Source organism: Oncorhynchus masou, chromosome 3 (genome assembly GCF_036934945.1).
Source record: "Oncorhynchus masou masou isolate Uvic2021 chromosome 3, UVic_Omas_1.1, whole genome shotgun sequence".
Classification (NCBI taxonomy): domain Eukaryota; kingdom Metazoa; phylum Chordata; class Actinopteri; order Salmoniformes; family Salmonidae; genus Oncorhynchus; species Oncorhynchus masou.
Window position 1 is genome coordinate 33,082,973 of NC_088214.1, and position 13,574 is coordinate 33,096,546.

Genomic DNA, 13,574 nt, shown 5'->3' on the forward strand with positions numbered 1-13,574 from the left:
ACAGTTCTGCTAGAGGTGATTGTAATGGACAGCGACAGTCTGACGGTTCGCATCTCTGTGTGTGTGCCATGCCTGTCTGCTTCCTGGATCCATAAACCATTTAGTTTAGTTAAGGTTTGTGTGTGTGCTTTTGGCAATGTCAATCCTCTGTAAATTGTTGTGTGCGTGTCTGCATGTGTTAGCGCGGGTTTCTGTGTAAACGGCATATACATTTTTATACGACTTTTTTAAGACCTTTATTTAAGAAGAGAGTCATGCTGAGACCACGGTATCTTTCACAGATGAGCCCTGTATACACATCAATACACAACAATTACACTATACATACAGTTGAAGTCTGAAGTTTATATACACCTTAGCCAAATAGATTTAAACTCTGTTTTTCACAATTTCTGACATTTAATCCTAGTAAAAAAAATTAGTTTGGATCACCACTTTATTTTAAGAATGTGAAATGTCAGGATAATAGTAGACAGAATGATTTATTTCAGCTTTCAGAAGTTTACATACACTCAATTAGTATTTGGTAGCATTGCCTTTAAATTGTTTAACTTGGATCAAACGTTTCGGGTAGCCTTCCACCAGCTTCCCACAATAAGTTGGGTGAATTTTGGACCATTCCTCCTGACAGAGCTGAGGTCAGGCATTGTGATGGCCACTCCAATACCTTGACTTTGTTGCCCTTAAGCCATTTTGCCACAACTTTGGAAGTATGTTTGTGGTCATTGTCCATTTGGAAGACCCATTTGCGACCAAGCTTTAACTTTGACTGATGTCGAGATGTTGCTTCAATATATCCACATAATTTCCCTTCTTTATGATACTATCTATTTTGTGAAGTGCACCAGTCCCTCCTGCAGCAAAGCACCCCCACAACATGATGCTGCCACCCCCGTGCTTCACGGTTGGGATGGTGTTCTTTGGCTTGCAAGCCTCCCCCTTTTTCCTCCAAACATAACGATGGTCATTATGGCCAAACAGTTCTATTTTTGTTTCATCAGAACAGAGGACATTTCTCCAAAAAGTACAATCTTTGTCCCCATGTGCAGTTGCAAACCGTAGTCTGGCTTTTATATGGCGGTTTTGGAGCAGTGGCTCCTTCCTTGCTGAGCGGCCTTTAAGGTTATGTTGATATAGGACTCGTTTTACTGTGGATTTTTATTTTTTTTATTTTTTTTATTTCACCTTTATTTAACCAGGTAGGCAAGTTGAGAACAAGTTCTCATTTACAACTGCGACCTGGCCAAGATAAAGCATAGAAGTGAACAGACAACACAGAGTTACACATGGAGTAAACAATTAACAAGTCAATAACACAGTAGAAAAAAAATAAAGAAAAGAGAGTCTATATACATTGTGTGCAAAAGGCATGAAGAGGTAGGCGAATAATTACAATTTAGCAGATTAACACTGGAGTGATAAATGATCAGATGGTCATGTACAGGTAGAGATAGTGGTGTGCAAAAGAGCAGAAATGTAAATAAATATAAACAGTATGGGGATGAGGTAGGTAAATTGAGTGGGCTATTTACCGATAGACTATGTACAGGATATAGACATTTTTGTACCTGTTTCCTCCAGCATCTTCACAAGGTCCTTTGCTGTTGTTTTGGGATTGATTTGCACTTTTAGCACCAAAGTACATTCATCTCTAGGAGACAGACCACGTCTCTTTCCTGAGCGGTATGATGGCCCATGGTATTTATACTTGCGTACTATTGTTTGTACAGATGAACGTTGTACATTCAGGTGTTTCGAAATAGCTCCCAAGGATAAACCAGACTTGTGGAGGTCTACAATTGTTTTTCTGAGGTCTTGGCTGATTTCTTTTGATTTTCCCATGATGTCAAGCAAAGAGGCACTGAGTTTGAAGGTAGGCCTTGAAATACATCCACAGGTACACCTCCAATTGACTCAAATTATGTCAATTAACCTATCAGAAGTTTCAGAAGCCATGACATCATTTTCTGGAATTTTCCAAGCTGTTTAAAGGCACAGTCAACTTAGTGTATGTAAACTTCTGATACAGTGAATTATAAGTGAAATAATCTGTCTGTAAACAACTGTTGGAACAATTACTGGTGTCACGCACAAAGTAATGTCCTAACCAACTTTCTAAAACTATAGTTTGCTAACAATACATTTGTGGAGTGGTTGAAAAACAAGTTTTAATGACTCCAACATAAGTGTATGCAAACTTCAGACTTCAACTGTATCTACATACACATTCATTACACAATACATGAAAAGCAAACACAAAACTCGAAAAGCAAAACACCATGATATGAAACAAACATATTCTTCAGTAAAAAGGCCCTCTGACATCCACCTGAATTGCCCGCCTAAAGGCACCAACTCCACCAACTTGAAGGATTTTTGGAGAGGATTCCTCATGAGAGGTGCAAATGAAAAACAATGCAGACTCATTGGAGATTGAATGGATCCCTGAGTCCAGGTCTGGTAACTTATATGTCTGAAGGTTACCAATTTAGTGAGGTACGGCGGAAGATTATGCAAGAGGGCTTTATAACCAAAAAGAGCTCAATGCATCAATCTAAGACACTGTAATTATTTAAAATCTCAGACACACCGTTAGGATTGTCAAACGTTTGCTTGCCGACAGTACTCAGCACCTCTGAACACTGTCGGCAGTCAATCCCTTTTGTGTTCACAAAGCAAAGACCTAGAAGTCGTCAGCCACTCAGCCTTGTTAAAATACTCCAATCCAGAATGTGGCAGTAGCGTTGTTTGGCAATGCATGTCCGTATGTGTTGCTTAGTTCATGGTCTAGATTCCAATGTTAACAAGCTAGATAGCTTCACTAATGTTGCTATTTTGTAGAAAGCACTTGACAGCCACAGGTAGATAACTACCTAGCAAGATGATGAAGAAACAATTTAATACATAATCCTATACTGCCAGTGCCAGACCATAGACACTTGTTGAAATATCTAGCTAATGTTAGCATATTCGCTAGCTGGCACAACCTAGCTAGTTAGCTAAGGACACTGCGCTAACTTGGCAGCTAACACAGGCAGTTTTTCATGGAAAAGAATCCATTGTGATTTAATGATAATGTAAATATTAGCTACAGTGGTTAGATAGTTTGGAGGAAGTATTTAGTGTTGTGTGCATTGCATCTGTGCACTTAGCTAGCTCCCATCCCATAGCCTAAATTGCATATTAATTGTGACTGGCTCATGCCCCCCCCTATTTTTAATTTTTTGTTGTTACTCCTGTTGACTCCCCCACATGGGGATTCATGCTCTCTGATTGGCTCAAAGTCAAGTTGTTGGCTACTGACTTGCATTGCGATTCTAAAAGTAGAAATGTCAGGTTCGTCGCTACTGGTTTGGCACCCAGCATTTACCGCTTTTGTTCTAGCAAAAGAGGGAATGGCCTCCCACTGTGATAAGTATCCATTGGCAGTGAGATTCTCGGTGTGTTTCATGCTCGAGAGGGAAGCACTGTCTAACACAAACTACGTACCTGTTGAAATCTACATATCCATCTATCCCTACTGTGTCACTCTGTCAACCTTATTCAATGTATCCTTTATCTACTGGCCTTACACGTCCTGGTCCTGCTTTGTTTAAATGTCTATTTTAGTGGCTAATTCAGCAGCAAAACCAATTTCCTCCTCAGGGAAAATAATCAATTTTTACGTTAATTTAGATCATTGTCAGAGGCACAGCCAAACTGTGCAGTATTTTGTATTTTCAGCACCCTAGCTCCAGGGTAACATTTGATTTGAGTGTTGAAGTGAGGAGGTCCCCTTGTGTGTTCAGTATCCTCTTCTCCTGTTTGTTGATGGGAATGTGTGGGAACCCTGTTGCTCTAGGTTCCTGCGTTTGCGTCAATGTTGCCCTCTCGTTGTGATCCGCCACGAGCATCGGAACGTGGTTGGTATTCTCAAACTCAAACGTGGGCGGTTGTGGAGGGAGGAAGAGGGAAGTGGAGTAATGGAAAGGGACGTGGTGGAAGGGACAGTTTTAGCAATGAGTGGAGCAGAAGAGAGAGCAACCCCACTTGTACTTCTTCTTCTTCTTCTCTCTGTCTCTCTCTCTGTCTCTCTCTCTGTCTCTCTCTCTCTCTCTCTCTCTGTCTCTCTCTCTGTCTCTCTCTCTGTCTCTCTGTCAATTCAATTCAATTCAAGGGGCTTTATTGGCATGGGAAACATGTGTTAACATTGCCAAAGCAAGTAAGGTATATAATATATAAAGTGAAATAAACAATAAAAATTAACAGTAGACATCACACATACAGAAGTTTCAAAACAATAAAGACATTACAAATGTCATAGTATATATATATATACAGTGTTTTTACAATGTGCAAATGGTAAAGGACACAAGATAAAATAAATAAGCATAGATATGTGTTGTATTTACAATGGTGCGTGTTCTTCACTGGTTGCCCTTTTCTCGTGGCAACAGGTCACAAATCTTGCTGCTCTGATGGCACACTGTGGAATTTCACCCAGTAGATATGGGAGTTTTTCAAAATTGGATTTGTTTTCGAATTCTTTGTGGATCTGTGTAATCTGAGGGAAATATGTCTCTCTAATATGGTCATACATTGGGCAGGAGGTTAAGAAGTGCAGCTCAGTTTCCACCTCATTTTGTGGGCAGTGAGCACATAGCCTGTCTTCCCTTGAGAGCCATGTCTGCCTACGGCGGCCTTTCTCAATAGCAAGGCTATGCTCTCTCTCTCTGTCTCTCTGTCTCTCTGTCTCTCTGTCTCTCTCTCTGTCTCTCTCTCTGTCTCTCTGTCTCTCTGTCTCTCTGTCTCTCTCTCTGTCTCTGTCTCTGTCTCTCTCTCTCTCTGTCTCTCTCTCTGTCTCTATCTCTGTCTCTCTCTCGCTCTCTCTCTCTCTCGTTCCCTCCTTAGCACCCCTTCACCTCTGTCTATCTTGTCCAGGTGCATTCAGCTCCCATCAGTTACCCCCACCCCCCTCATCTTCTCAACTCCACAACCCCCATGCCCCCACCAACCCCGTGCCCCTCTGGCTATAGATGGAAGGTGGGAGGGATTGGGGGGGTGCTCCCCTGCTGTGCCCCTCTACAGCCCCAGTGGCCCCTCTCTGGCCCTCTTTGTGCCCCCACAACCCCCCTTGCCTCGCTCACCCATCCAGACCCCCATTCCCTCACTCCCCTGCTGGGCAGGTGACAGGGCCCTGAATGCAGGCCGGGGCAGCCCTGATGGATTCTACAGATGGAGCGTGGAAATCAGCCCAATAGAGCCCTGCCACAGGCCTTTCCCCTCCGCCATACAAAGGAACCCGGGCCATAACGCTCCCAAAGAGAGAGATGGAGAGAAAGAGATGGAGAGAAAGAGACGGAGAGAAAGAGATGGAGAGAACGAGAGAGAAAGAGGGCCAAAAGGATGACAAAAGTAACACTGTCATTTTTCATTAAAGTAGAGGCCGTGATGGAGTGTTTTCGCAGTAGTTACTAATAAGAGAGAGAGAGAGAGAGGGAGAGAGAGAGAGAGAGAGAGAGAGAGAGAGACAGAGAGAGAGAGAGAGAGAGAGAAGAGTGCACCCCCACCCTGCAGTTAACATGATACAGTGCTGCTGGGGAGCTTTTCTCTCTTCTCAGCTCATTTTCAGCTTTCTTTTGGTCTCCTTCTTTTACTTAGCTCTTCTCAGCTTGTTTTCAGATCTCTTTCTGTCACATTTTTTCTCTTTCTTCTATCCTTTAAATGGCAATGACCATGATGTGTGTATTTGTTTATTGGTTTGTTTGGTTTTTATCTTGTTTATCGCTTAATGAATCCGTTTCTTGTTTTGTGAATGTTTTGAGTAACAAGTATAGTTGCTTTTGGGGCAGAATAATTTGGGGGCAGAATTTGAGACTATTTGATAGTTTAGGACATAATTAGCATCCCAATAGAATTCATGTAAAATTCACTGCAGAAAAAAATGATTTACTATACTTGATGAGTTTTTCAGTTAGGTTTGATGCTGTGTACATACCTCTCCTCAACATTGCTGTCAAAGTAACACAAACATCCCAGCCAGACCAGTATTCCAAATCATGGCTCAAAACTTTCTGCCCTGATGGATATTTACTCTTCATGTCCAACAAATCTCCCATGAGTCTCTCTGCTCTCAATGCTCTGTCCGGTGCCCCTGGTCTGAATCTAATAAAGAGCTCTTCCTTGCGTTGGAATCTTGTTTCGGCGCTCCAGAGCCATAGCAGAATTCCCAGAGCTCAAATCCCTGTGTAATGCCTGGATGGGCTCTCACTGGCAACCAGCACAAGCATTTCCTGTTCGGCTCCAGAGAATGGCACTGAGGAGACGGGAGAGAAGGGAGCCCCGCTCCCCTGCCTGCCTGGCTCTCTACTTTTAATTAAACCTAAATCTGGAGAGGAGAGGAGAGAGCGAGGAGAGAGGGAGAGCTGAAGAGAGGGAGGAGAGAGGGAGGAGAAAGAGAGAGCTGAAGAGAGGAGAAGCGTAGAGGAGAGGTTATCTCCATTAACCATCCACACCATATTCTCTCTCTTTCTCTCCAGCTCTTTCCTCCTCTCTGATGCCTCACTGAGAGACATGGGTAATACTATTATTACAATAGAACTGGATTTGCCTCTGCTTTTAGGTGGATGTTTGGGTCTATGAGACATACGAGCACAGACTCAGACAGACCCCTATTTAAAGCTCTGTCCCACCTTCTGTCAGACTTCATGATTAGAAGGTCCCTCAGGCAAAGAGCTCAAGGGAATGGAATTTAACCCTTTCTGTCTGTAGCCATCTGCGTTGGAAACATTGTTATAGAGAAAAAGCAACGCGTGAAATCAGAGGTTCTAGACACAGCAGACAGATGCATGTGTGTGTATACGTTTATGTGTGTGTGTGTGTGTGTGTGACGAGTGCATTGCAGACACGTAATGGTGGACAATGGGTGGCTGTCACGCTAGTTTGAGGACCCTAATCATTATTTAATAGACAGCTAGCCTCCCCCCATACGCTGCTTTAGTCCTTCAGTCTCCCAGCCTCAAGCCTTCATTCACCACTCTTCTGCTGAATTAGGCCTTAAAAGCCCTCTCCGTCTCTGTCTGTCTGCCTCTATATCCCTCTGTCCCTCTGTCTGTCTGCCTCTATATCCCTCTGTCTGTCTGTTTCTATATCCCTCTATCTGTCTGTCTGTTTCTGTATCCCTCTATCTGTCTGTCTGTTTCTATATCCCTCCATCTGTTTGTCTGTACCTCTGTCTGTCCGTCTGTCTGTCCCTCTGTCTGTCTGTCTGTCTGTCTGTCTGTCTGTCTGTCTGTCTGTCTGTCTGTCTGTCTGTCTGTCTGTCTGTCTGTCTGTCTGTCTGTCTGTCTGTCTGTCCCTCTGTCTGTCCCTCTGTCTGTCCCTCTGTCTGTCTGTCTGTCCCTCTGTCTGTCCGTCTGTTTCTATATCCCTCCATCTGTTTGTCTGTCCCTCTGTCTGTCTGTTTCTATATCCCTCCATCCGTTTGTCTGTCTGTCTGTCTGTCTGTCTGTCTGTCTGTCTGTCTGTCTGTCTGTCCATCTGTCCCTCTGTCCCTCTGTCCGTCCGTCTGTCTCTATATTCTCCTGTCCCTTTGTCTCTCTGTCCATCTGTCTTTCTCTATATTCTTCTGTCCTTCTTTCTCTTCTGTCTCTCTGTCCATCTGTCTTTCTCTATATTCTTCTGTCCCTCTGTCTCTGTCCATCTGTCTTTCTCTATATTCTTCTGTCCCTCTGTCCTTCTGTCCCTTCTGTCTCTCTGTCCCCCTGTCCAGCAGCCCTCAACTGAGCAAACAGATGAAAGACACAATCTGGGATTACATTTTCATACAAAATGGTGATATCCTACTTTGCCCAACAGGTATACGACTCCATTAATCCATGTTTAAACGGACTACTGGTCTCTCTGGACTCTCTTTTGATCTTGATCACCTTAGGATCCACTGGGGCCTGTGTGGAGTTTAGAAGGGGGTGTTGAGGATCAATTTAAAGTGATCCCACCATGTGAAAGCCCTAAGGTCACATCATAGTGGGCGAGAACTAGATATATTATTCCCTGACCGCAGGAGCTACCCAGGTCAAACTATGGGCCCTAGTCATTACATTACATTGCAGGATTTATCCCAAGTCTTTGACACCTGTTGCTTCTGTGTGTCTCTCTAATAAAGGTCAAGGGTTTACTTTACATTCCAAGTCTTAGAAATACATTTTGTTGCCCCCCTCCTCCATTCAAAATAACAGCTTTCCTGTTTCGTTTTTCTAACCGGCCAATCAGAATAAACATTATCTGTTATGTGTTTGCAGCCAGCCACTCAGACGAGGGTTCGGACGTGGACTCCGAGCCGGGCCTGCCACTAAAGAGGAAACAGCGTCGCAGTAGAACCACCTTCTCAGCAGAGCAGCTGGAGGAGCTGGAGAGAGCCTTTGAACGAACACACTACCCTGATATATACACCAGAGAAGAGCTAGCTCAGAGGGCCAAACTCACGGAAGCCAGAGTTCAGGTTAGTGAAGACCAATACACACACAGGCAAGAATGCCGACATACACACAGAAGTACACAAACATGGGCAAGCACATACATGCACGCTCAGATGCACACACACACACACACACACACACACACACACACACACACACACACACACACACACACACACACACACACACACACACACACACACACACACACACACACACACACACACACACACACACACACACACCAGTTGTACTGGGATGTCTAACCCCTGCCGCCCCATACACACACACATTCTGGAGGTCTTTGTCCACAGTCCCAGGGGCCCAATCTGGTTTGCGACTGCTCTGTGATCTGCTGGGCTGGGTATTCCTGGGGATATGTGCAATATGGGTGTTAAACTGGCCTGGCATGGTGCCATTCACCCCCTCCAGACATCAGTCACATGTCAGCTGTACACGCACACACACACACACACACACACACACACACACACACACACACACACACACACACACACACACACACACACACACACACACACACACACACACACACACACACACACACACACACACACACACACACACACACACACACACACACACACAGGCCTCACTGTATTCTCAGATATAAAAGTTTCTTTTTTTGACATCTTTTGTAAAAAGATATCTATTAAAAGCAACTAAAAAAGATGGCAGAATTAGAGATTCTTTATTAAGCCATTAAAGTGATTTGATGGGTTTATGGGTTTGTCAGGATTCCCCAACAGGCGACCCATGGGCTGGAGATTTTAATTAGGCCCCCAAGTGTTCAAAACAAAAAAATACAAAGAATATATTTACATTTGTATATTATTTTCAGTGTTGGACATAAAAATCCCCAGGAAATCAGCTCAAAGTTATTTTAATTGAGTCTGTTCCCCAATATCCCCACGCATAAATAGAGAGGCATACTGTATGTCATCGTATCCAAGTGGGATCCAGATTTGAAATGATTTTGTTTTTGTCAAAAACTGTTTGGGATTCTTGACGTCAATTTGCAGTGTTCAAATGATTTCTAAGTGCAGTTGAAGTTTAAAACTTGTTTTTCAACCACTCCACAAATGTATTGTGAACAAACTATAGTTTTGGCAAGTCGGTTAGGACATCTACTTTGTGCATGACACAAGTCATTTTTCCAACAATTGTTTACAGATATATTATTTCACTTACAATTCACTGTATCACAATTCCAGTGGGTCAGAAGTTTACATACACTAAGTTGACTGTGCCTTTAAACAGTTTAGAAAATTCCTGAAAATGATGTCATGGCATAAGAAGCTTCTGATAGGCTGATTAACAACATTTGAGTCAATAGGAGGTGTACCTGTGGATGTATTTCAAGGCTTACCTTCACACTCAGTGCCTCTTTGCTTGACACCATGGGAAATTAAAAATAAATCAGCCAAGACCTCAGAAAAAATGCAGACCTCCACAAGTCTGATTCATCCTTCGGAGCCATTTCCAAACGCCTGAAGGAACCACGTTCATCTGTACAAACAATAGTACGCATGTATAAATACCTTGGGACGACGCAGCCGTCATACCCCTCAGGAAGGAGACGCCTTCTGTCTCCTAGAAATTAACTTACTTTGGTGCGAAAGGTGTGAATCAATCCCAGAACAACAGCAAAGGACCTTGTGAAGATGCTGCAGGAAACAGGTACAAAAGTATCTATATCCACAGTAAAACGAGTCCTATATCGACATAGCCTGAAAGGCCGCTCAGCAAGGAAGAAGCCCGTGCTCCAAAACTGCCATTAAAAAGCCAGACTACGGTTTGCAACTGCACATGGGGACAAAGATTGTACTTTTTGGAGAAATGTCCTCTGGTCTGATGAAACAAAAATAGAACTGTTTGGCCATAATGACCATCGCTATGTTTGGAGGTAAAAGGGGCTTGCTTGCAAGCCGAAGAACAACATCCCAACCGTGAAGCACGGGGGTGGCAAGATCATGTTGTGGGGGTGCTTTGCTGTAGGAGGGACTGTTGCACTTCACAAAATAGATGGCATCATGAGGAGGGAAAATTATGTGGATATATTGAAGCAACATCTCAAGACATCAGTTAAAGCTTGGTCGCAAATGGGTCTTCCAAATGGACAATGACCCGAAGCATACTTCCAAAGTTGTGGCAAAATGGCTTAGGGGGCTAGGCGTCCCCGCCAGTGGGACAACTTCCGGTGAAACTGTAGTATGCGGAATTCAAAAAAATAATCATACAAATTATGGATATTAAACATTTAGCTACATACAAGTGTCTCTAACTACACTGTCCGATTTACAGTAGGCTTTACAGCGAAAGCATTCCATGTGATAGTTTGAGGACGGCGCCCCAAAATTTTTTTTTTCCACCGGCACAGGTTTCATAAATTCACAAGTAGCGATTCAATATTCACTTACTTTTTGAAAATCGTCCTCTGATTTGTCATCTAAAGGGTCCCAGCTATAACACTTCGTGTCGTTTTGTTAGATAAATCCTTCTTTATATCCCAAAAAGTCTGTTTAGTTTGGCGCCATCGAATTGAGTAATCCACTCGTTCAGTATGCAGAGAAAGGAATACGAAAATCTACACCTAAACTTGTTTCAACAAGTCAAAATATGTTTCTATGTACTCCTCAGATACCCTAAAATGTAATCAAACTATAATATTTCTTACAGAAATATGTATGTTCAATAGGAAACCGATTTTAGCACGTGTGTCTTGTCTTCATGGCGCGGGCAAACAAGACTGTATCCCTGTACAAAAACTGATAATTCTTATTAGTTTTGTAATTTACAAGTCTGAAACTTTGAACATACACTGCAGACACCATGTGGAAGCCATATCAATTGCATCCTGGGAGCTAAAATTGAGTATGTCCTTATACTTGCCATTGTAAGCGCATGGTCTCTCTTAAAAGAAAAATGCTGGTTTGTTTTTCTTTGGATTTTCTCCTACCATATCTATTGTGTTATATTCCCCTACATGATTTTAACATTTCTACAAACTTCAAAGTGTTTTATTTCCAATGGTACCAATTATATGCATATCCTGGCTTCAGGGCCTGAGCAACAGGCAGTTTACTTTGGGCACGTAATTCAGGCGGAATTTGAGAAAAAAAGCGGCTTAGTCCTAAGAAGATTTATTAAAGACATGGAACTTTTTAAAGATTAAATGTCAGGAATTGTGAAAAACTAAGTTTAAATGTATTTGGCTAAGGTGTATGTAAACTTCCGACTTCAACTGTATATTCCCCCCTCCCCCCACCCCCCGACCATCCACTCAAGGACAAATCGTCCCACGGCTGAATGTAAATTGGGGACCTCTGTCAATGTAAACCCTGTGACTGAGTTAGACAAAGACGTAATGTCACTGTGGTTTCAAAGTGCACCAGATGTTCAGATCTCTATCTGTCTGTTCTGCTTGAGGCTACAGCACAGATACACACATACACACACACATACTGCTAGCGGGCACACACACATTGAATACTCTCACACACTTTAGGCATGTCTATTGCACACACACACACACACACACACACACACACACACACACACACACACACACACACACACACACACACACACACACACACACACACACACACACACACACACACACACACACACACACACACACACACACACACACACACACACACACACACTGTATGTACTATTTTTCACAAGAATAGATTCTCACGTCTTCTATTTTATTTTATTAGGTGTGGTTCAGCAACAGGAGAGCCAGGTGGAGGAAACAGGCAGGAGCCAATCAGCTAATGGCATTTAATCACCTGATCCCCGGCGGTTTCCCACCTTCGGCCATGTCGAGCTTGCAGCCATATCAGCTGTCAGACACCCCCTACCCTCCCACCTCCATCTCACAAAGTGAGCACACCTTCACCTTCCACTTCTCTCTGTGATCTCATTCTACATCAACAGAGGTCATCTACAGATGTGATGTATTTGACTCAAGATCAATAGCCTAGTCCTAATCCATTCTCTCTCTCTCTCTCTCTCTCTCTCTCTCTCTCTCAGCAGTGTCAGAGCAGCACAGTACGGTCCACAGGCCTCAGCCTCTCCCCCCCACCTCGGTTCACCAGGGTGGGCTTGGCTCCTCAGTGGGGACCCAGGACGGGAGTTCGGCCTACTGCCTGTCCTCCGGACGCCACGGCTTCTCAGGCTACTCAGATAGCTTTGTGCCCCCCCCTGGCCACTCCAACCCAGTCAACCCCAGCATTAGCAACGGCCTCTCACCGCAGGTTAGTCATTCAATGTCATGACTGTAGCTAGCAGCACAAACATAAGTGTTTTGCTATGCAACATGTCGATTCCATAGTTTCAATGTTATACCATCGGAATTGTAAACCCTGTTTAGGGGGTTTGTTCTTGATAACTTTCGGTAGATGTATTAGCTCGGTGACTGAGTGGATTTGACATCCATTTGTCAGATGCATTCAATAGGGATGACTTGTGCTATGCAAATGTTTCATGAAGAGAGAGGAGACAGTAGAAGATGGAGGGAGTGTGAGAGTGGACGATAGTAAGAGGAAGAGTGGCAGATGGAAGATGACACAAATGAAAACGGAAAATACAATTATGGCCGATTACACAGTCATTAGAGGCCATAGCGGGTTCCGTACGCCGTGAGGGGGCCGTCCTAACAGGCGGAAAACGAGCTTTTAACCGCCACAAATGGTGGCCAGGCCCCACGCAATGCACGCTGGGTCCTCACCCCCATGAGAGGGAGCACTTCTTACTATTTCTGTGACAAGGGGAACCCTGAGGGCGTGTGTGTGTGTGTCTGCTTGTCATTTTCATCAGCAAATGACAGCAGGACAACACAACCTGGTGATCCGTGAAACCATTTGGGAAATGGACAATAATTGACTACTTAAACTGAGAACAGTAAAACACATTGGTTCCTTCACAAGCTGGTGCTGACGAGCCACAAGCCACCACTTGAGTAGAGTCGACTTAACGCACGCAAACGGCCAGTACTTGCCTTCTTCTCTCCTAAGAGGACAAATCCATTCGATTGCTTTTACTCTGCTTGGAGGCCAAAGGTGCTTCTCTCTCATAGCTGTTTTT

At 43.7% G+C, this 13,574-nt stretch overlaps 1 protein-coding gene across 4 annotated transcripts in view; it reads left to right on the top strand.

Moving 5' to 3' along the window:
• LOC135514891 (paired box protein Pax-3-like) overlaps window positions 1-13,574 on the top strand; it is a 38,479-nt gene that overhangs the window by 11,536 nt on the left and 13,369 nt on the right. For 2 of the 4 annotated variants that reach the window (XM_064938578.1, XM_064938596.1), the window contains exons 5-7: window positions 8,280-8,479; window positions 12,206-12,371; window positions 12,522-12,745. In XM_064938578.1, the coding sequence (XP_064794650.1) occupies window positions 8,280-8,479; window positions 12,206-12,371; window positions 12,522-12,745 (590 nt within the window). The remainder of the gene's footprint in view (window positions 1-8,279; window positions 8,480-12,205; window positions 12,372-12,521; window positions 12,746-13,574) is intronic. The other 2 variants (XM_064938586.1, XM_064938607.1) reach the window with 1 other exon arrangement.